The 21996-nt window shown below is 41.5% G+C and overlaps 1 protein-coding gene across 4 annotated transcripts in view; it reads right to left on the minus strand.

Moving 5' to 3' along the window:
• LOC125463490 (probable ATP-dependent RNA helicase DDX41) overlaps positions 1 to 21996 on the minus strand; it is a 62288-nt gene that overhangs the window by 27167 nt on the left and 13125 nt on the right. For 2 of the 4 annotated variants that reach the window (XM_059653772.1, XM_048554785.2), the window contains 6 exons: positions 21042 to 21201; positions 17780 to 17857; positions 13365 to 13521; positions 11827 to 11901; positions 7872 to 7932; positions 2101 to 2237 (listed from right to left, as the gene is read on the minus strand). In XM_059653772.1, coding sequence (XP_059509755.1) covers positions 2101 to 2237; positions 7872 to 7932; positions 11827 to 11901; positions 13365 to 13521; positions 17780 to 17857; positions 21042 to 21068 — 535 coding nt within the window. In that variant the 5' untranslated portion in view covers positions 21069 to 21201. Of the gene's footprint in view, positions 1 to 2100; positions 2238 to 7871; positions 7933 to 11826; positions 11902 to 13364; positions 13522 to 17779; positions 17858 to 21041; positions 21503 to 21996 lie in introns of all 4 variants that reach the window. The other 2 variants (XM_048554786.2, XM_059653774.1) reach the window with 2 other exon arrangements.

Genomic DNA, 21996 nt, shown 5'->3' on the forward strand with positions numbered 1-21996 from the left:
AGATAAGTTGGAGGGGTTGGGGTGTATACCTTGGAGAGAACAAGATTAAGGCGAGGTGTCCAAAATCATAACAGGACAGTAGCTAGGCTGAGAAACGTTCCCATTGGTGGATGAATCAAGAAATAGAGGATATCAAAAAAAGAGTTAAAAGGAAAATAAACCTTTGTACATTGAGTAAGTTTAGGATTTGGAATGAGCTGTGTAATACTGCAGTACAGGTGGATTCAATCAGGCTTTCTAAAGGATTGAATAAGTGGCTGAAGGGAAAAGAAAATGTGCTGGGCTACAAGGGCAGGGTCATGGGATGAGCCAAACTGCCTTGCAGACAGCTTGGATAGGTTTGACCACGTGGCCAGTTTCAGCACTTAAATCATTCAAAAAAAGTTAAATCAATGGGAACAATGCAATGCTTGCACTGTCCAACAATTTCTTGGCATACATTTCGAAGCATGTTGAAATTTCAGTAAGCATCTCAGCAGACCTGCAGAACCAATTTTCCATCAGTGACGTTTAAATCAAACACTCAGCAGCTGAAGCAGGTGAATGAGAAGAGCTCATTGTATGGATCTTGACAAAACTTAACAATTAAAACACTGCAAGGCAGGAGTCTAACCATAGATGCTCACTTGTGCATTGCCTCCCAACATCACAGATTTCTAACTACAACACAATTTCATCTGCTCTGTGGAGTGGCTGGCAAAAATGAGAATCATATAAACTATTCCCAAATTAGACAGCTATTTAAAGACAATATGGGACAGTATAGCAAAATGGCAGATTCCAGGTTGCAATCTTGAACATTTAGTGGGTTTCAATTCCTGCAGTTTGCATTTGGGTGGAATTGATGTAATTAGGAAGAGGGCTGGCGTTTTAAGCTAGCTTCCACCCTGAATATGATCCAGTATTGGGGCTTTTAATATCAATGGTTAATACTCAAGATTGTGTGCATCCTGAATGATTAATTCACTGCATCAACTTGATTTTTCCATTTTGGATCCCCTATCTCTCCGTGCAGTGCAAACCAAAGTGGAACAGATTCTAGATTTAGATTGACTAAATACTTTTTAGATGTCAAAGTATTCATTCCAGGAGTCTGTAGTCACTTTAAATTGGGTCATGCTCAGCTCACCTAAGAATGCTGGAGTCAAAATGGTGTATAGTCAGCTAGTTAATGATCACTGCTGACTCAGTCTGAACGCGATGGCAGAGTCTGGTCAATTTCATTTCTGGCCTTTCAACTTTGGAAGTCAGAATACACAGAAATGACTGAAGGGAGTGGAATCCAAATGTGAACTTCCACCCACCTTTCAGCACAGTGAGCCAGATAGGCTTTCAGCTTCTCACTGCTCGCTCTCTAAGAAAGGCTGTAACCTAATATCTCAGTAGCTTCCTCTGTATCCTTCCCAACTTGAAGCCCATCACTGAGGTAAAATGAGTCACATGACCCTGGTGGCTTGACAGAAATGCTGATTAGTTATCCTCGAGACCCAAACTCCCTTAGATCATGGAACTAAATAGACAGCTTAAAGCACAATTGTTTGCAAACCAACATTCTCAATACTTTTCTGGAACATTACAGACTGTTAGTACGGAGACCGCTGCTACGATCTCCAACAGAAACACGTTCTTCCTAGTAAAAACAATTTGGGCCCCATTTAATCTCCAACAATCTTCATTCCGTGTTCTAATCAAAACATCCAAACTTGCAGTAGGCAGACTGTAGAACAGATTACATAATCCCTGCATTTTGCCCAAAATATAACTTTTTAAACCTTATGACTGGAGCATTATTATTATTTGTACACATTTCATGTTATTATGTACATTTCCGGCCTTATAAGAGTGACTCACATAATAAAAATGTTTTATTGACCGTGTGGGGTTATAGAACACCCTGAGTTGGTAAAAAAATCTCAGTCCCCAGACCTTGCCTTAGCTGATGTTCACTGCCACACCAAGGATTAAGCTCTTTTCCCTCAATGTCTTCTGTTCTCCTAAAGTAAGATTTGGCCCCTGTTCTCTACTGCAAGCTCCAACCATCTTCATCTTCCTGCCAGGACAATCACTGTGTCCATGCCTCGACGTTTCAATTACTCTCACCTGCTGGAAACTTCATTTCCTTGAAATGTTTGACAGGACATGGCAAGCCCTCCCCCTCCACCAGAATGTGGTATTTCTTCCGCACACGCTCATTGCGAGCTTCCGGCATGTTGCGTATATACCGTGGTGGGTTCCAGCTGCAAAGAAATGCCAACATTAATGGTGACAAAACTTCAGTGGGGCAACTGAATCATCCTAAATCAAATGCAATTCTGTGCATTTAAGCTTGGCACAAAGAACAGCAACCTTCAGCCCACAATGTTGTGCTGAACATGATGCCAAATTAAAGTCATCCCTTCTGCCTTGATGTATATCCTTGCATATTCATGTGCTTTTCTAAAAGGCCCTTAAATGCCCCCACTGTGTCTGCTTCCACTACAACCCCCAGCAGCACATTTCAGACTCCTCCCACTCTGTGTAAAAGACATGAGAACCATGCAACTCGGGCAGTTTGGCAGGAATCTTTTACAAATACTTAAGACTGTGGATTAATTGGTATTACAAAGAACCATGAAACCAAAATGTTTACAACATAACAGGTAACTATTATTAATACGGTTTTAAGTTGGAGTAATATAAAACAAAAGCTCCAATTTCTCCCAGAGCTTAATATCTTCCCTTTTAGTGTGGCTCAGATATTCCCCTTAAACCTGTAATAATCACAAAGAAAAACATCTTAAGGCACTTCACTAAGCAGATGCTCAAATCGAGGAAAGAATTTTGGTGTTGCCAATTGTTATGGACAAGACCAACCCTGCCACCCCCGACAAAATATTAAGAAGATAGCCTAGGCCCTAACATTTTCTTATTTTAAAGGCAAGTGCCAGGCGTTCTGTTCCAGATGCAATCTGATTGATAAAACTGCCAGCCTTGAAGCAAAACACACTTTATCATACGCTATAGTAAAATGACAATAAAAAAAGAAATTAGAATAACCCAGCTCTATTGGAAAACTTAACAGAATTATAGATTATTTAATTACTTAACAGGAACTGTTTTAAAAACACATCCTTGACAAAGGCAAATTCTAGAAAATAGATTGTCTCACTCGCAATCCCAGCAGCAGGAAGAGAACCCCCAGCTTTTAGCTGAGAGAGAGACAGTAAGAACAGCTTCCAGATTCAATTTCAAGATCCCAGCAACATCTGCAACTGAAATCTAAAACTAAAAATCCTGGTTCTGTGGGAGATTGACCCCACCCATTCACACCATTTTTATTATTCCAACTTTTTTTAAAAAAAGGCCTCACAAGCTGTTTATTTTATTGGCTTTGGAGCAGACTGCTCGGCACTTGTCTCAATTTTTCTTCATTAAAAAATCTAGGTCAAAATACCCATCTTAAAGCCATAGTATTATCGCAGAATTCAAAGATGCATTCCTGTGAAAAACACCATGTCAGTGCAAACACCAAGAATAAAATCACGGAGATCAATGATCTCCTTTTTATTAACTTCATACAAACAAAATCATCCACAGAAAGAAATCTTTCCTCACCTTTCTTTACAGTGATCTAAAATTGATACACCCTTAGCAGTGGCATTGATTGTTTGCAGGACCTGTCTTAACATTAGTAGAAATAGTTGGCAGCACAGCACTTTGGGGAAAAGGGGCTACTAAGTAACAGTGCAATGGGTTACCGAGTGAGAGCAAAAGGGAACTGAATTAACATCAGGGGAAATGTGTGAACACAATGGGAACAACACAGGGCTCTGAGGGGAAAGGAGTTACCGACTGACAGAATGAGGAGATGCAATGAGCTGGGGTAGGGGAGGCAACGACAGATTGCTGAGTGACTGTGTGACGGTGCTGGATTCAGATCAGCAGAGATACAGTGATACAGTACTTTGGGTAGGGTCTTACTGGCTGGAAGTCAAACCTCATTTCTCAAAACTATGTTAATGGGACGCAAATGATTTGTTTTGCAGTCTGCAGCAAACCTTCTGGTTTGTTAAAAACATTTTTAAAAATTTGACAACTTATTACACTAAGCCTACAATGCTTATTCTTTGAAACAAAAGTTGGTATAAATGCTTTCAAAGCAGATTTTCAGGATAAACAGCTTAGCATTCTCATCTCATATCTGAAGGAGGTGACTGCAGCGGCTACTTCCATTCTTCACAGTCCATGATATGGTGAGAACGATGGGGAGGTGTTGGAAGGAAGAAGGTGGAAGCAAAGATGGGGAGAGGTAAAAGGGCCAGAAGAAGCATAGGAAAGGAGAATGGAGGGAGGGTAAACAGACAATTTTGTCAAAGCATGTGCAGCTTTTCTCCACCATTCAATAAGATCAAAGCTGATTTGATTAATGGACCTATTTTCAGCTTCCTGTATACTCCCACAATCCTTGACTACCTTGTCTATTAAAAAAATCTAGCTAACTCAGCCGAGAACAAATCCAGTGACCACGTCTCCACTATTTTCTGGCCAAGTGCATTCCATTGTTTGATGACCCTCAGAGAAAATAAAAGTCCTCAGTGCCTTCTTAAAAGGGTAATATCTTATTCTGAAATGGTATCCCCTAATTCTAGTCTCCCCTATAGCTTCCTGGTACACACCCTATCAAGTACTCCCAAGATGTTATAAAAATTGTCACCTCTCATCTGTCTAAATTTCAATGGGTAATGATCCAACCTGTTCAAACTTTCTTCATAGGTAATTCTTCACTGCAGAAGTGAGTCAAGTGAACCTTTTATGAACTGCTTTTTAAACAATAATGTTATATTCTGTGTTTTTTCAAGTAAGAAGTCCAAAGCTAAACTCCAGAAGCAGTCTTACCAAGGTCCTGTACAATAAAACATGCCAAGTTTTACATGCCACTCAGCTTACAATAAAGGCCAACAATTAATTTGCCGAGCTAACTGCTTACTGCGCCTGCATGCTAGCTTTTGCTGACTAATGTACACTGCCTACTTAAATAGTACTCTGCTTTTTCATTCTGCCTGCCAAAACAGACAAGTTTACAATTTCCCTGCCAATATTTCATCTGCCACTTTTTCCAAATCACTTATCTCTATCCCTTTGCAGACCGTTTATCTCCTCTTGGCAACCAACTTTCCTACTCATCTTGGCATCGTCAGCAAAGTTAATAACAATACACTCAGTCCCTTCATCCAAGTCATTGATACAAATTGTAAATATTGAGGAACAGTACTCCACTAGCTTCTGCTAGCAAAAAGTGTTCAATTTATTCCAGCTAGACCATCCTTTAACCATTCTAACACTCTCACTTGCCTAGGTGGCTGCAGCTCCAAGGGCGCTAAAAAAAACACTATTCAGGACAAATTACCCCATCCATCACTTTCAATATACGCACTCCCTCCACAATTTTCCATTAAACTGTTAACAATATGGATGTAATCACAGAGATTCCATCAGGATTTTAAAGACATCTGTTCCAAATGTTACACTCAAGGCAATTGCAGTGATACCCTCAAGAAGGAAATATAGGATTGTGATGAAATTTCTTGGGCATTCAAATCTGTACAGCCTCATGACTCACTGAGTTAAAAGAAAAGCAAAATACTGCAGATGCTGGAAATGTGATTAATACAAAATGCTGGGAAGGACTCCAATTTGATTCTTCTGCAAATTGATTTCATGAATCAAATGCTTTTGTTGGTTTACGAATGGAATTGGGTGTTCTTGCTGTAATTCTTGACATTTTCCTTCATTTGCTTGGCATCACATCCACCGCATTCAGTACTCATACCCATCACTACCAACGCACTGCAGCAGCAGTGGGTGCCATCTACAAGATGCGCTGCCGAACTGAACAAGCAAATTCAAAACCATAACTTCTACAATCTAGAAGGACAGGGAAGCAAATGGATGAGAACTTCACCATATCAAAGTACCACTCCAAGCGACAGCATCCTGACTTGTAACTATATTGCCATTTTTTCACTGTCGCTAGGTCAGAATCCTGGAACTTCCCTCTTACCATCCCTACACGTATACATTCATCTTAAGATTGCAGCAGGTCAAGAATGCAACTCACCACCATCTTTACCCAGGGCAGTTTGGGATAGGTAATTAATGTTGGCAAATCCAGCAACATTTATCATCCTATGGATAAATAAAAATGTGACCTCCCATAACATGAGCCATTATGTTCAGTAGTAACCCTTGATGTAGCATCATGTCAAATGCTTTTTAGAAACCCAAAAACATATCTACAGGTTGCTCCCTCAACGAGCTCTAAAAGGTTAGTCGAATAAGTTCTGTCTTTCACAAAACCAAGAAGAAGGAAAACAAGAGGGGAAGAAGAAAAGGAAGGGATAAGGAGGCAAGTACGAGGTGGGATGTGAGGGGAGGGTAGATGATTTGAGGGAAGCAAGGGGGCAGGCAAGGGCAGGATGTAAGGCAGTGATGTAGGGGCCTGAGGGTGGCGAGGAGACACAGTCCAGGACAGATATTTGAAGTCTGTCCCGGGATCAAGCTACTGCAGACAACGTAGGCTTATAAAAAACCTGAAGTCTGTAATATAGCGGAGAATCAAGTAGAATACAGAGCTGCAGATGACAAAACTAGTTTGCATATAACTGGCTAAAAGAGGGGAACCGCACCTCTTTCATTTGAGATGAATTAACACTCTAAAGTTTGCAATGAAAGAGTAGTGAATTACTGAGAAGCTCCAAGTCACTACACATCCTGAAGACAACAGGATTAATTCCACTCAAAAAGAAAAGTACAGCAGATGTTGGAAATCTGAAATAAAACCAAAAAATTCTGGAGAACATCAACAGTTCTAGCATCTGATCTGAGACAGAGAGAGAGAGACAGACAGACAGAGAGAGACAGACAGACAGCATCACTGTTTCAAGTTCAACATGACTCTTCTTCACAATTGAAAGGGACTGGAAAATAGTGTTTTTTTTATGCAGATGACAGAGGGGGAGAAGTGAAAGAGATAATGAGGGAGCCCACAGCAACTGACAAATGCAGTCCTAATGGTGGGAAAGGAGAAGTAGAGACATCAAAATTACATAAACGAAGGTGTGTAAAGGGGGAAATGAATCCACACTGCTGAGAACAGTGTCAAAAGAAACTCAACAACTCAGGTTTGACTGTAATATCCCTATGCCAATAATTTCAGTTTAACCCGCATTCCTGAAAAACAGTTTGTTGCTATGCTTTCACTAGTTCAGATAACTTTGTGGACAGTAGCTGCTAGGACTGTCACCCTAAATGTCTGTTCAACTAAGTAGGCCTATTCCGAGGAAGGGTCACCGGACCCACAACATTAACTGTTATTTTCTTCACAGATACTGCCAGACCTGCTGAGCTTTTCCAGCAACTTCTGTTTTTGTTTTAGCCCTGCCCTGTTAGTTTAACTGCTCAACTTGCCCTAATACGCAAAGTGTCACCTAGTCATTTCAGCTCTCAATCTACATGTGACAGCACACAGAGGAAACAATTAGGGGAAGAATGCAGAGGCAGTTTGTAACAAGTATCTTACCCGAAATATTAGCACCACTTCCTCAAAATTCACATAGACATCAACTCCAACCCATTAAGTTTATCAAGCTTAAGCTTTCTTTAATGAATTTTGGCTCATCTTCATCTTCTAATACGCCCTAACAGAATGAGCTTCTATTTGCTTCCTGGCTCATTGTCCTCATGTTGTGTAATCTCAGATTTCATTTACGTCAAACATTAGATCGATCATTTCAAGAGTATTTTGCACAGAAGTTAATTTTTAACCAGTTTCACAGATTCTTAACCATGCAGGAAATAATAGTTGAATTCAATCAAGAAGCATAGACACTGACCTGGTTTTGATTGGGTCATCATAGGTTATACCCTTCGCCATTTCCTTCACAGACATCAAAGCTACAAAAGAAATGAAAGCATTATTTCATTACAGCTTACCAATGTCTCTCTTTCAGCAGTGTGACTCCATTATTTTCCGTGGTCGGATTATATCTTGACAATTTTTAAGGCATTGCTGGTCAAGCGAGTTCTCCAGAAGCTGAAGCCTATCATGAACATACAGTTTTACACTCACAGCAACTATGCATCAAACAGATGAATCTCCTCGTGATGTCAAGTGGAAAAAAACTGTTCTTCCTTTGCAGGGAAGGTGATGGGGTATTTCTCAGCAATGTCCAAAATTGTGGGAGTTTTAATCGAGTGACTAGAGAGAAATATTCTCAGTGGCAAGAGGATCAGTAACAAAGGACCTAGATTGAAGGAAATCAGCAAACGAACCATAGATATGATAAAGATGCATCTATTTACAGTGAGTTATGATCTGGAAAACACTGCCTAAAAATGTGATGGAAGCAGATTCACAAATAATTTGGCAATGAATTGGACATATCTTTGAGAAATTCATAGGGCTAAGGGCAAAGAATGAGGTAAGAATTCAGTGCTTGTTTATAAGATCCAGCACAGGATGACAGGCTAAACGGCTCAATGTGCTGTATTAGTATATGACTCCACACACAGGGAAAAAAAAATCTTGATGAAATGACACTTCAGAATAAGGAGGGCAAAAAGAAGGTTCTACTCCATATAACAGACTAACTGACAAAGTGCATACCAATAGAATAGGTGGATTATAAAGTAGGTGAACAGCAAAGAGTAAATGTACATACATGTAAAAATGTGTCAGAGTGGAGACTTTGTCAGCTTTGGGGCCACCATCAGCTGTAAATTACAACTTTTTGAAATGTCTCCAGAAGCAGGTGTATTGTCCTATGTATGCAAGATTGCAAATGTTGCCAAATTAGTTGACACTAATCAACATACAATCATCCCAAAGAATATGGGAAAGCTAAATCAGAGGAATGAGAGATGCAAAATGCAACTTATTGTAAAGGCAGATATTGGAGTTTAGTTGAAGAAACGAACTATAGATTAGTTATTAAAAAGCAGTATACTTGACAGAATAAAGTATCAAAGAGATCAAGCTTTTGGGTCGATAAAATTGCAAGTTAATTATGTCAGGCAGTGACAAATGCAAATAGAATATTAAGACATCGAATGGAAGGTCTGATCTATTGGTTAAAGGATGTAACATTAAGCATGTATGTTGTACTGGTGAGGGAGAGGCATTTAGCTCTCTTCAATGCTGGCTTCATTGCTAGTGGAAAGATTGGAAAGGTTCAGGAAAAGCTCTTCTTAAATGCAATGAGGACAAACTGTTATGCGATTGACTGGAGAATGAAAACTTCAGGATACTGTCATAATAAACTGCTAAACTGAAAGAATGTTGGGTGGAATCTTCTTTTCCTATTCATCTGTGGGATGTGAGCATCGCTGACTGGCCAACATTTCATGCCCATTCCTAGTTGCTCTTGAGAAGGTGGTGAGCTGCGTTCTTGAACCCTGCAGCAGGTTCACCCACTATGCCATTAGGGAGGGAATTCCAGGATTTTGACCCAGTGACAGTGAAGGAACGACAATATATTTCCAAGGTTGGATGGTGGGTGACTTGGAGGTGAACTCAGAAATAGCGGTGTTCCCATATATCTACTGCCCTTGTCCTGCCAGATGGAAGTGGCTGCGGGTTTGGAAGGTGCTGTTTGACCATCTTTGGCGAATTTCTGCAGTGCATTTTGTAGATCTTACACACTGCTGCTATTGAGCATCGGTGGAGGAGGGAGTGGATGCCTGTGGATATAGTGCCAATCAAGAGGGTTGCATTGTCCTGGAATGGTATCAAGCTTGAGTGTTGTTGGGGCTGCACATCAAAGCAAGTGATGAGTATTCCATCACAGCCCTGACTTGTGCCTTGTAGATAGTGGACAGACTTCGATGAGTCAGGAGGTGAATTACTTCCCGCAGTATTCCTAACTTCTGGCCTGCTCTTGTAGCCACTGTGTTTATATAGTGAGTCCAATTGAGTTTCATGGTCAATGTTAACACCCAGGATGTTGATAGTTGGGAATTCAGTTATGGTAACACCACTGAATGTCAAAGGACGATGGTTAGATTGTCTCTTATTGGTGATAGTCATAGCCTGCCATTTCTGTGGCATGAATGTCACTTACCACTTGTAAGCCCAAGCCTGGATATTGTCCAGATCTTGTTGCATTTGAACATGGACTGCTTCAGTATCTGAGGAGTCATGAATGGTGCTGAACATTCTGCAATCAATCAACAAACATCTCCACTTCTGATGTTATGAAAGAGGGGAGGTCATTGATGAAGCAGCTGAAAATGGTCGGGCCTCGGGCACTACCCTAAGGAGCTGCTGCAACCTGGAGCTGAGATGACTGAGATCCAACAAGCATGACCATCTTCCTTATGTCAGGCATGACTCCAACCACCAAACAGTTTGCCCCCTGATATATAGGGGTTTCAGCAATTTGGCAAGATGTGTGGCATAATCAGGTTACACAATGTTAAGACGATCTCACTTCATCTTTTATGCTGTTCAAAAGTGCTGCAGGAAGTTTCTTGCTAGGCAGCATGCGCTACCAACTGAAGGTCATTGTTGACCATCAGATGCCTCATTATCACCAAAACACATCTCATTAATATTCAGGCTCCAATCTTGTCAAATAAGTTCAACATCGAGAAAATTTGGCAGGAAACCAGAGCATGTACCTCACAGAGTCAGCTTGCCACATACTCTGAATGACCTCCATGTTACACATCAGCCAAAAAAATTCAACAGTATTCTCGGGTATTAGCAAACGTGTTCCTCCTCCATAGACATTTGCATTCGCCATTCTCAGCCAAACTGGCATTTCACTCTGCGCTGGCTGTGGAAGCATGGACTTGCATGGTCGGGCACAGCAGCAACTTGCACTGAAAGGCTGCAGTGGGCCAGTATATCACCCAGGCTACGCAGCATCTCAGAGCTGTTCACTTGCTCTCTTAACACCGACTGGCTTGCTCACAGCTTCCCTGCCTTGCCTTGTCTTGTTGCGTTAATGAGATCAGTCACAAAAACAGGCATCTTGCCTCACCACCGCCTTCTCAAGGCAACTAGAAATGGGCAATAAGTGCTGGCCACCCGGAATGCCTGTGCCCCAAGAGTAAATAATAAGTCGTCGCCCACATCTCACCCAAACAAATCAGCAGTTAACACAAACACAGTTTTAAAATAAAGGCATATCTGAAATTCATCCTCATCAGACACTTGCACAAACACAGCCCAGGAGGACTAACCGGATGGCATTCAAGGTCAAGAGTCCAGGCAGATACTTTGCCCTCCCTAAATCACACATTAACTATCTCAACACAGACAGAAGATGAATATGGGATGTTCCAGCCTGTTGACTTTGGGTTAAAGCAAATTGTTCATGAGTCAGTGATAATTCCTTTCAATGCCCTCTGTTCTTCTCTATTCTACCATTCTTTCCCTTCCTTCTCCACCTCTCAGACTGCAGGCCAGTGTCTCACTTTTTTACATTTACTCTAAAATCGGAATTTTCAAACATGCATGAATCATCTCAAAGAATCTTGACAATATCCTGAAGTTTCCATTCTCAATCAGTCACATGCAGTGTCCTCCTTACATTTGAAAAGGAATTTAACAAATTGGAATTCCTGAGCATCATGAGTCTGTCAGGAGAACTCCGGAACACGCTTAAACTCTTCAGGTTTCCACTTTCTTTGAAACAGAGCAAGACAGAGGGCAGGGTGAGAATAGAGAGATGCGGGTACTTACAGTGGAACGAACAAGGTGTAGAACATAAACACTAGCATTGACTACTAGCTGTGTTCAGTCGATAAGGCATTCATTGTCCAAATGTTATGAGTTAAACTAACCTCTGCCTTCAGCAACACTCTCCAGAATTTTTTCCTCTTCTTTTAATCGTTTCTCTTTAGCAGACTCTTTACGTGCTGCAAAACACATAAATGTGAACAAGCACCATCAAATGCAGACTCAAAACCAGGTGAAAAAAATCATGGAAAAAAAAAATCAATTTAATGCTACGCTCAATGACTTGCTCCAGAACTACACCCACCCCACCACAGTCAGTGACAGACAGCCAAATAACATAGAACATAGAACATTACAGCACAGTACAGGCCCTTCGGCCCTCGATGTTGTGCCGACCTACAGTTCTTGCTGGATTGTCGCATATCCTGTAGTCCATTCCAGATTGCCACATATCCCACACTCCATAATCTGCAGTCAGTGACGAGCTGCCATATATATCCCACTGTCAGAGTCAGACTGCCCCAAATCCCATCAGGTCTTGGACTGTCCCTTATTCCACAGTCGCTGTTGAACTGTGCAGTGCTGAACTGAAAAACTAGGGATGCCCCACATCCCACAATCAGTGTCAGACTATCCCATGTCTTTGGGACATGATTGAAGTATACAAGGTTATGAGGGGTATGTACAGGGTGAACAGACAGATTCTATTTCCCTTGATTGAGAGGTGAACCATGAGAAGGCATAGCATTAGGGTCAGGGGCAGGAGATTCGGGGGGAAAAAGAATATTTACTCAGAGGCAGTTGGGAATCTGGAATGCACTGCCTGGGATGGTAGTGGAAGCCAGAAATGTAGCATCTAAAAAAAATCTGGATGAGCACTTTAAATATTTACTTGCTGTCCAAAAACAAAGGGATAATATAGTATGTCAGTGGTTAGCACTGCTACCTCACAGCAGCAGGGACCCAAGTTTGATTTCACCCTCAGGCAACTGTTTGTATGCAGTTTGCACATTCTGTTCACGTCTGCTTGCATTTCCTCTGGTGCTGTGGTTTCTTCCCACAGTCCAAAGATTATGGAGTTTTGGTGGATTGGTCATGCTAAATTGCCCATTGTGTCCAGGGAGATGCAGGTGGGTTGGCCACAGGTGATGCAGAATTACGGGGATGAGGTGGGTCTGGGAGGGTCAGTGTGGCCTTGATGGGCCAACTGGTCCGCATTCACACTGGAAGAATTCTATGATAACATTCAAGGATATGGGGCCACTGCAGGAAAGTGGGATGGGTCCACTTTTAGTGATAGTTATGTTGGTGCAGACTCTGCACTGTGTGAATCTATAAATCTACATCCTGCAGTCAGCGTTCACTCTCCCACATCTAACGCAGTGTCGGACTGCCCCAGTTCCTGCCGGGGGGTCCGAGTGCCTCGTTTCCCACCTTGATGATGGATTGCCCCATTTCCCAAGGCGACTGTCAGACTGTCTGGCCCATATTACACAGTGAGCGTAAGACTGCCCAAATGTTACACTGTATGAAGCAGTGAATGTCACGTTAACTACTGATACCGAGGCTAGCACCTTCCTCCCACAGAACACACATTTCCCAAAGTCTACTTGACATGATCAGTGGGCTAGAAATGCTTTACCTTCTGCCTTCTCTTTCAACTGCTGATGTTGGTCTAGCAGGCTGATATTGGACCGTGGTCCTAGAGGGCCATCACCATCATCCTCTCTGAGGTCACTGTCACTGTCCTGATCATCATCTAGGGCAACTTTCCTCCGTATCCGCACCAGCTTCTCCATCTGATTGCACATACAAAACTGTCAGTTTCCAACCAGCAGAAAGGGACAGGGTCAAACCATCACATGATATTCCTCTTACAAGGCCTACTTTACCAAATGGTTTTCCCAATCACTCATTTCAGATCTATACACTTCTAAGCCCATCTGTGCACTGCAGTCTTTAAAATCAATTGATTAACTTATAGTAACAATCAGAGCACTGGCTCAACAAGAAACTGAAGTTTCTCTCCTTGCGCTATACACCTAAGGAAACCTAAACAGATAAACAGAAAGCGGGACATAACACCAGCGCTTCACCAGAGGCTCACTGATGATGTTACCTAGAATGGTGACAAAACATCTGAAAACTAACCTTCCAGCTCAGCGAGCAAACTCACATCCAGAACATGCAAACAAACCCAAGAACAGAACAATCTAAGAAATAGGAGAAGTGGATCATATGGCCCTTTGAATACAGTGAAAAAGTAAGTATTTACAACTCTCTGGGGTTGAGAATTACAAAGCTTTACAACCCTTCAAGTAAAGAAAATTCCTGTCATCGCCTTATTGTGTCCCAATGTTCTAGAATAAAAGCAAAGTGCTTTGGACGTTGGAGATCGGAAATAAAAACACGAAGTGCTGGAGAAACTTAGAAGGTTGGCAACAACTGCATACAGATAAGCAGTTAACATTAGATTCAAATCTTCTTTGGAACTCTCATGTTTTAGATTTCCCAACCATTAAAAACAACCTCTCAACCCTTCAAGATATTCTTTGTTTCAAAAAGATCACTAAAATTCTTCTCAACACCACAGAATGTAGGACAATTTACTCAACCATTCATCCTAGTGGAACTCTCTCACCCCAGGAATCCATCGAGTAATTTTTTTTTGTACCATCTCCAAGGGCAGGCATTATACACAGTGAATCAAAGTTTCGTTCCGTGCAATGCGCACATTGTTTGACAAGGAAGTGTGGTTTTCCTGACAAAACCTGCTGACTTATTAGAGCTCAGAACCACAGAGATGAGTGCAACACCCAAGTGTGCAACTTCCAGGGGACTCCAGTGAGAGTTTATGTAATATTCAACAATGGAGAACATCATATTGAAATTTGGTGTTAACGTCTTTTGATCAGCACACATACTACATTCAGCACCTTGTCACCCTCAATATTTCTTCCTGTTGATGGTCAACATAGACCAGTACTAATTCCTTAGCTGAGCAAAGTGGTAGCTGGTAATCGGCAGGAGGTTTCCTTGTGCATGTCTGACCTGATGCCATGAGGCTTCATGGGCTTCAGAACCATTGTTTAGGACTCCCAAGACAATGCCCTCCTGACTCCATATCTCTATACTGTTCTCTCTGCTGGGAGTGTCCTGTCATTGGGATATCACATACTCGGGGCTGGTAATGGTGGACCGAGTTTACATGATAATATTCGACGAATATGACAATGTCAAGCTGTTTCTTGACCAGTTTGTGCAACAATTGTCACAATACCCAAGTCCATGGATTAATCTGGAGGACCATACAGGGTTGACTAGAAATGTTTGCCACTGTTATTTCTGGCAAATATTTCAGTTTTATTGTCTTTCAATTTCTTTCTTAACAGTTGAACAGTTAATAACTGAGTTGCCTGCTCAGCCATTTCAAGGACAGTTCAAAGTCAACCATATTACCACCGACTACATACATAAGGTTTGTCTGAGTAAGGATGCTGATTTCTTCCACTATTTGAAGAGCAATAGTGGACTAGGTGGGCTATTATGGCAATCTATCAATTTTACGGTTATTATTGAGCCTTCTATTTTATTCCCAATTCCCTCATTAATCAGTTTAAATCATACCACCACGATTTTAACATATTCCCACAGCATTACTCAAAATTATTAATCCAATGAAATTACCACCAGGCTACTGTTAGCAATGAGGGATAACAGAGTTTTGTCAGCAAGGCTGAAGTCCATGAATTAAACGGATATGGTCAGCACAGATAGAAAGTTGTTCTTCAGTTTGGAGGAATGGTATTTCCCAGGGTTCAGAAGTTGGGGCATTGCTTTTCTTGTCATATGTTTATGATCTAGACTGGGTGTGCCAAGAAGAATTTCAAATTTTGCAGATCACAAAAGACTTGGAAGTACTGCATTGCTGCGAGGAGTGCAATGGCAGAGTTCAGAAGGACAGAGACAGGCTTTGGGATGAACAGACAAGTGGTAGATGAAATTTGATTTCGTCATATGTTTGGATAAAGCAATAAAGACAGGCAATATAAATGAACAGTAGAATTCTCAAAGGCATGCAGTATCAGGGAAGGTTGACTGCATACATGGATAAATTGTTAAGGTTGCAGGGAATGATTTGATTCGACTTATTGTCATGTGTACCTAAGTACAATGAAAAGCTTTGTTTGCAAGCAGTACAAGTAGATCAAAGTAACCAAGACATACAGATCATAGAGTGAAAAATACTTGGACAGAGTAAGGATGTGCGTGAGGCAAGATCAACATTAACAAGATCAGCATTATTTGAAGTTAGACAATCCATTCATCAGCCTAATAATGGCAGTGAAGAGGCTATTCTTGAACCTGCTGGTGTGTGTGTACAAGCTTCTGTACTTCTGCCAGACCTAAGAGGTTGTGTTCATGACCAGGGTGGATGGGTTCTTGGTTATGTTGGTAGTCTTTCCGCGACGACTAAAAATGTAAACAGAGTGTGTGGATAGGAAGCTGGCTTCTGTGATGGTCTGGGTTGTGCACACACCCTTCTGCAGTTTCTTACAGTCCCGGTCAGAGCAGTTGCCTTAACAGGCCATTATGTGCCCGAAGAATATGCTTTCTATGGTGCATCTGTAAACATTGATTCGGGTCCTTATGGACATGTCAAGTGTCCTGAGCCACCTTATGAAGAAGGGGTGTTGTTGTGCTTTTTTGACCGTCACATCCACGTGGGAGGTGCACGACAATTTGTCAGTTATCGTCACTCTGATCAATTTGACACTCTCAATCCTCTCATCTTTGCTCCATTGATGTAGATGAGGAGGTGCTCTCCTCCTTTCTTTCTGAAGTCAATGATCAAGTCTTTAGTTTTGCCAACATTGAGAGAGAGAGATTGTTATCATTGTACCAAATCTATCTCCTTTCCGTGTTCTGACTTATCATTGTTTCAGATCTGTTCTACCACGGTGGTGTCATCAACAAACTTGTAAATGGTGTTCGTTTGGAATTTGGCAACACAGTCAAGGGAGTACAGTAGGGGGCTGAGAATGCACTCCATGGAGGCTCCAGTATGGACTGTTATTGTGGAGGAAATGCAGAGAATGTTGCATGTTGGGAAAATGATTCAGAACACACATGAGATTGTGGGATATTATAATTAGAGGCAGTGTGTCCAAAAATAAGGAAGTTGTCATAAATGTTGTAAAATCACAATTTCAGCGTCAATGGGAGTGTGGTGTCCGCTCTTAGTTACTACATTTTAGGAAGAATGAGGGACTGCTGTAAATATTCACAAGAACAGCTTCAAGGATAAGTAAGCTTAATTATATAGATATTGGGAAGAATCTGAGCACTTTGTCACTGGAAAATTTTGAGAGAAGATTTAATGGAGATATTCAAAACACAAGAGGTTGAGGCAGAGTCAATAGGGAGTAAACTGGAGGACAGAGATACAATGTGGAAACAAAATATAAAAGCTGACATGAAGGAAACATTTTTTTAAAGCAGCAAGTGGTAAGGTTCTGGAATATACTTCCGACCAATGTGGTGGAGGCAGATTCAATCATGGCTTTTACAAGAGAATTGGATAATTATTTGAAGAGGGGAAAAAAGGCCGGGAAAAAGGGTAAAGAAGTGAGGCCAGTTGAATTGTTCTTCCAAACAGATGGCATGGACATAACAGGTAGAATGGCCCTCCACTGTGCTCTAACCATTCTAAACTTTTTGATGATCTCTGATCTCTCCGGCTCACAGCCAAACGTTTTCAGCGATTTGCAACATAACCTTGAACTTGGTGACTGTGTGGCTATTTTCTCATCTCATCTTCATGGCACTGAAAGTGGGAATAGGGTTTGAAAAAGCTATTTTACAAATTCATCAGTTTAATGATATCAGATCAAAAAGGTCCAATTTCAAAAAATGTTAGAGGAAACTGCTAGTTCCTCAGCACAGCAAAAAAAATGTCAAAGCTGGAATGATATGAAAGAAACTACATAATAGTAAAAGAGAGTCAAGCTTCATGAGAGTATTCTGCTCAGACTCAAGTCTCACAAAACCACTCACCAACTGTTGCTTCCTCTGCTTAACAGGGACATATGGAATGTATTCGTCTTCTTCTTCCTCATCTTCTGAGAGTGCACGCTGTAATACAAGATAGCACATTACAGAATACACAAAACAGTTACTCCTGCACCAAGGACTGCCTTCAGTGAAATGTCTAGAGAATTGAAGTAAATCCTTTCTTTCTGTCCACCTGAGTTCTGAGGAACCATCAACACAACATATACAACAAGTTGCCTTTCTGAATTTTGAAAGTGTTGGGAGTTTAAAGACAGCATGGTAGAGCATTGTCATTGGCACTTACGGATATCTCACTTGTACTTGCGGCAATTTTAAGGAATGAGCCAGAGGAACACAGTTTAACAATTGAGCTCTTCAAACCTATTCCACCATTCAGCAGACCAGAACTGATCTGTACATCAACTCCAATTATCTGTGTTTTTTCTCCTTGATATGCTTTTATATTCTTCCTAATGAAACAGAACTACCAATCTCAGTCTTGAAAACTCCAGTGAACCTCACCGCCTACACAGCATTTTTTTAGATTTCAGCAACTCCTTGGATTTAAAAATAGTGCATGGTGAATTTACTATTGAAGGCCTGGTTGCACTTTTCAGGTTATGCACCTTTCTTCTACACTCCCCAACAGAAAAAAAAATTGTCTACACTCACTCATTCAGCTTCAGATAGTACACTGAAGTGGGATGCAGCCAGTGATTATGTAATGGAATGTGATAGGAAGTAAAGACAATGTTATCAATCTGCCATATATTCTTCTGCTCGTCCAAGTCAAATGCCAGCTTAACTGCCGGACAAATCAGAAGCTGTAGAGAAATCAAGTGAAATAGTGATGAAATAGTGCCAGGTGCTTTTGCACATATGGAAACAGACATCTTTCTGTTTTATATTCTCAAGGAGAAGCCGATATATGAGAAATAGAACAACTGCATCTCACTGTTGCTCACTCCTTACATCTAAGGAAATATTAGATCTAACTCTTAGTTCCTATGTGTCCTAAAAGCTAGTGGGACCAGGGGTCAATTAAACCTATCAAAACTGAGATGGATAGATTTTTATATAGGCAAACGTATCAACAAGACAGAACCAAAATTTATTAATGAACGTGAGGTATAGATAGAACACAGAACACAGAATATAGAGCAATACAGCGCACAACAGGGCCTTCGGCCCTCGATGTTGCGCCAACCTGTGAACTAATCTAAAGCCCCTCCCCTACACTATCCCATCATTATCCATGTGCTTATCCAAGGACTGTTTAAATGCCCCGAATGTGCCTGAGTTAACTACATAGGCACGCAGGGCGTTCCATGCCGTTACCACTCTCTGAGTAAAGAACCTGCCTCTGACATCTGTCTTAAATCTATCACCCCTCAATTTGTAGCTATGCCCCCTTGTACAAGCTGATGTCATCATCCTCGGAAAAAGACTCTCACTGTCCACCCTATCTAATCCTCTGATCATCTTGTATGTCTCTATTAAATCCCCTTTTAGCCTCCTTCTCTCCAATGAGAACAGAACAAAGACCTTTCTTCATAGGCCCCGCGCTCCAGACCAGGCAACATCCTGGTAAATCTCCTCTGCACCTTTTCCAACGCTTCCACATCCTTCCTGTAATGGGGCAACCAGAACTGCACACAATATTCCAAATGAGGCCGCACTAGCGTTTTGTACAGTTGCAGCATGACATCACGGCTCCGGAACTCAATCCCTCTACCAATAAAACCTAACACACCATAAGCCTTCTTAACAGCACTATCAACCTCGGTGGCAACTTTCAGGGATCTATGTACATGGACACCCCGATCCCTCTGCACATCCACACTACCAAGAATCTTAACATTGACCCGGTATTCTGTCTTCCTATTATTCCTCCCAAAGTGAATCACCTCACACTTAACCGTATTGAACTCCATTTGCCACCTTTTGGCCCAATTCTGCAGTTTATCCAAGTCTCCCTGCAACCTGCAACATTCTTCCACACTGTCCACCACTCCACCGACTTTAGTGTCATCAACAGTATCATTAAGTAAACAAACAGACGTGAGGTCCGAATTGCCTTATTCTATTGCAAGATCTACAGTAAGCTTCCAAAAGTCAATAAAATTTGGAAGTGTGTTTCAGTCTAGTAACATTACTTGAATATGTGCATTTCAATATTGGTTGTAACTCGATGAATAATTTCAATGCTCAATAAAAAAGGCACTGGTTAAAATCCCACTGCAGAAAAGGACACAAAATCTAGCCCTGAACAACCGAGGCAGCCCCACTCTGTCAGATAATCAGTAACGGAGGAACATGATTCTGTCAGAGAATCAGTATCGAAGAAGTGCTGCACTGTCAGAGGATATGTGCTGAGGTACTGCTGCACAGTCAAAAGGTCAGCACTGAGAAAGTACCGCATTATTGGAGGATACATGTTATAGAGCCAGAGTCATACAGCATGGAAACAGGCCTTTCGGTCTAACTTGTCCATGTCAACCAGCTTTCCAAAACTAAACTACTCCCATTTGCTTATATTTGGCCCAAAAAACCCTCAGAGTCAGAATAGACCTGTCTGAAAAACTTTTACAGAAAGGGCACCAGAAGATAGGAGAGTCAGACTTTGAGACATCACGCCACTGATAAGCGTGTGTACTATGGGAGTGCTTCACTATTAGGAATTCAATACTTAAGGACTCGTGTCCAGACTAAGGGAACACTGCACTGTCAGACTGTTAGTACTCGGGGAGCACTACATAGTTGAAGAATCAACACTGAGAGACTACTTTCACCGTCGAAGAGTCACGACTTTGGTGGGATATGGGCCAAGTTTAGTTTGGGATTATGGCCAGCATAGACTGGTCGGATCGAAATGTTTGTTTCAGTGCTGTCTGACTCTATGACTGAGAAAGCACAGTAATGTCATATATATCGCTTTTTCGAAGGTGGTTTATTTCTCTGCTGGATGTCAGTAATCTGACAGTCGTGGGAACAACTTCCCCGGTTTCTAACCAATATTTAGTCCTCAAACATCATAGGTTGATCTTCCAGGTAAATTATCAACATTTCCGTTTTCTTTACGGGGTATACTGCGTACGGGGTATAGTGCGCACATATTCAGCAACCGCATTTCACAGACTTCAATGGCTGATCAAGCATTTGGAGAAACTCGAAGGTGGTGATGGCCTTATGGACATTCTGCCTCACACACATACACATTCTCTGAGCCTTCGAAAAACCCGGGCCCATTTTCGCTTTTTTTTACCTTTGCTGTTCCACTTTCAGGCTCCATTGCACCCTTGCAAATACTAGTTCCGGTCTGTCCGCTAACTCCCAGCGTCGTTTCCGGTCCGAGCGGCGTCTGTCCTAGAGATGGTCCGGGTCCGGTTGGCAGGTACCAAGCGACGGGCTTTCGAACACTGACCCTGGCGATAGGTTACGGAAAAGCAAATAACGAGGTGACATGTGGAAAGGAAATGCTTGCGAAATGAACAGGACATAACGTTCCACTTGACGAAAAACGATATTCAACAAAAAGCAAAGATGCCATCCTTTATGACAAAAATAAAATTTACAGTTCCCCCTGTCCTTCTCGAAATGTTTGGTGGCATAGAAGAAAACAGAGATGACGACCATTCAGCCCATCAAGTCTGTGATGCTGTCTCCGAATGAGCGATCATCCAGGCCCGCGGTGACTCCTCCACGTTCAACAGCGCAGCATGTGCACTGAATAAATTTAAGAAAGAACTTATCATGTTTCAAATTAGAGAGGAATGGAACATGTACAGCTTTGGAGCCTTCCTCAGATTCCTTTTCATAAAAAAGAAAACGAGACTAGAATTGGTTTGCTCAGTGACCATCACAGAACCCCAAAGTCTCTTCCAGCCAAGTTTTCCAGCAATAAAGGGTAATTAACCCCATCTCTTATCTGCCCAAAAGTTTTGCTTGCCTGTTTTTCCAAAGTCACTTGACTTTATGTAATAAACAGGTGGAACACAGCCCACGGAATTGTTTTTACCTCATTCCTTGGGAAAATCCAGTTTAATTCAGAAAGTGTGTAAAGATCCAGGTTCAAGTACTATCCACTTGGATTTGTGTCATTACACGGAGACATCATATTGAGCTTCAAATGGACAGAGGCAAATTGTTTGAATGCACAGAAGTGATTGCAGATGAAGTTCAACGCAAAGAAGTGATTCATTTTGTAGTTTTACAAATAA

Source organism: Stegostoma tigrinum, chromosome 22 (genome assembly GCF_030684315.1).
Source record: "Stegostoma tigrinum isolate sSteTig4 chromosome 22, sSteTig4.hap1, whole genome shotgun sequence".
Classification (NCBI taxonomy): Eukaryota; Metazoa; Chordata; class Chondrichthyes; order Orectolobiformes; family Stegostomatidae; genus Stegostoma; species Stegostoma tigrinum.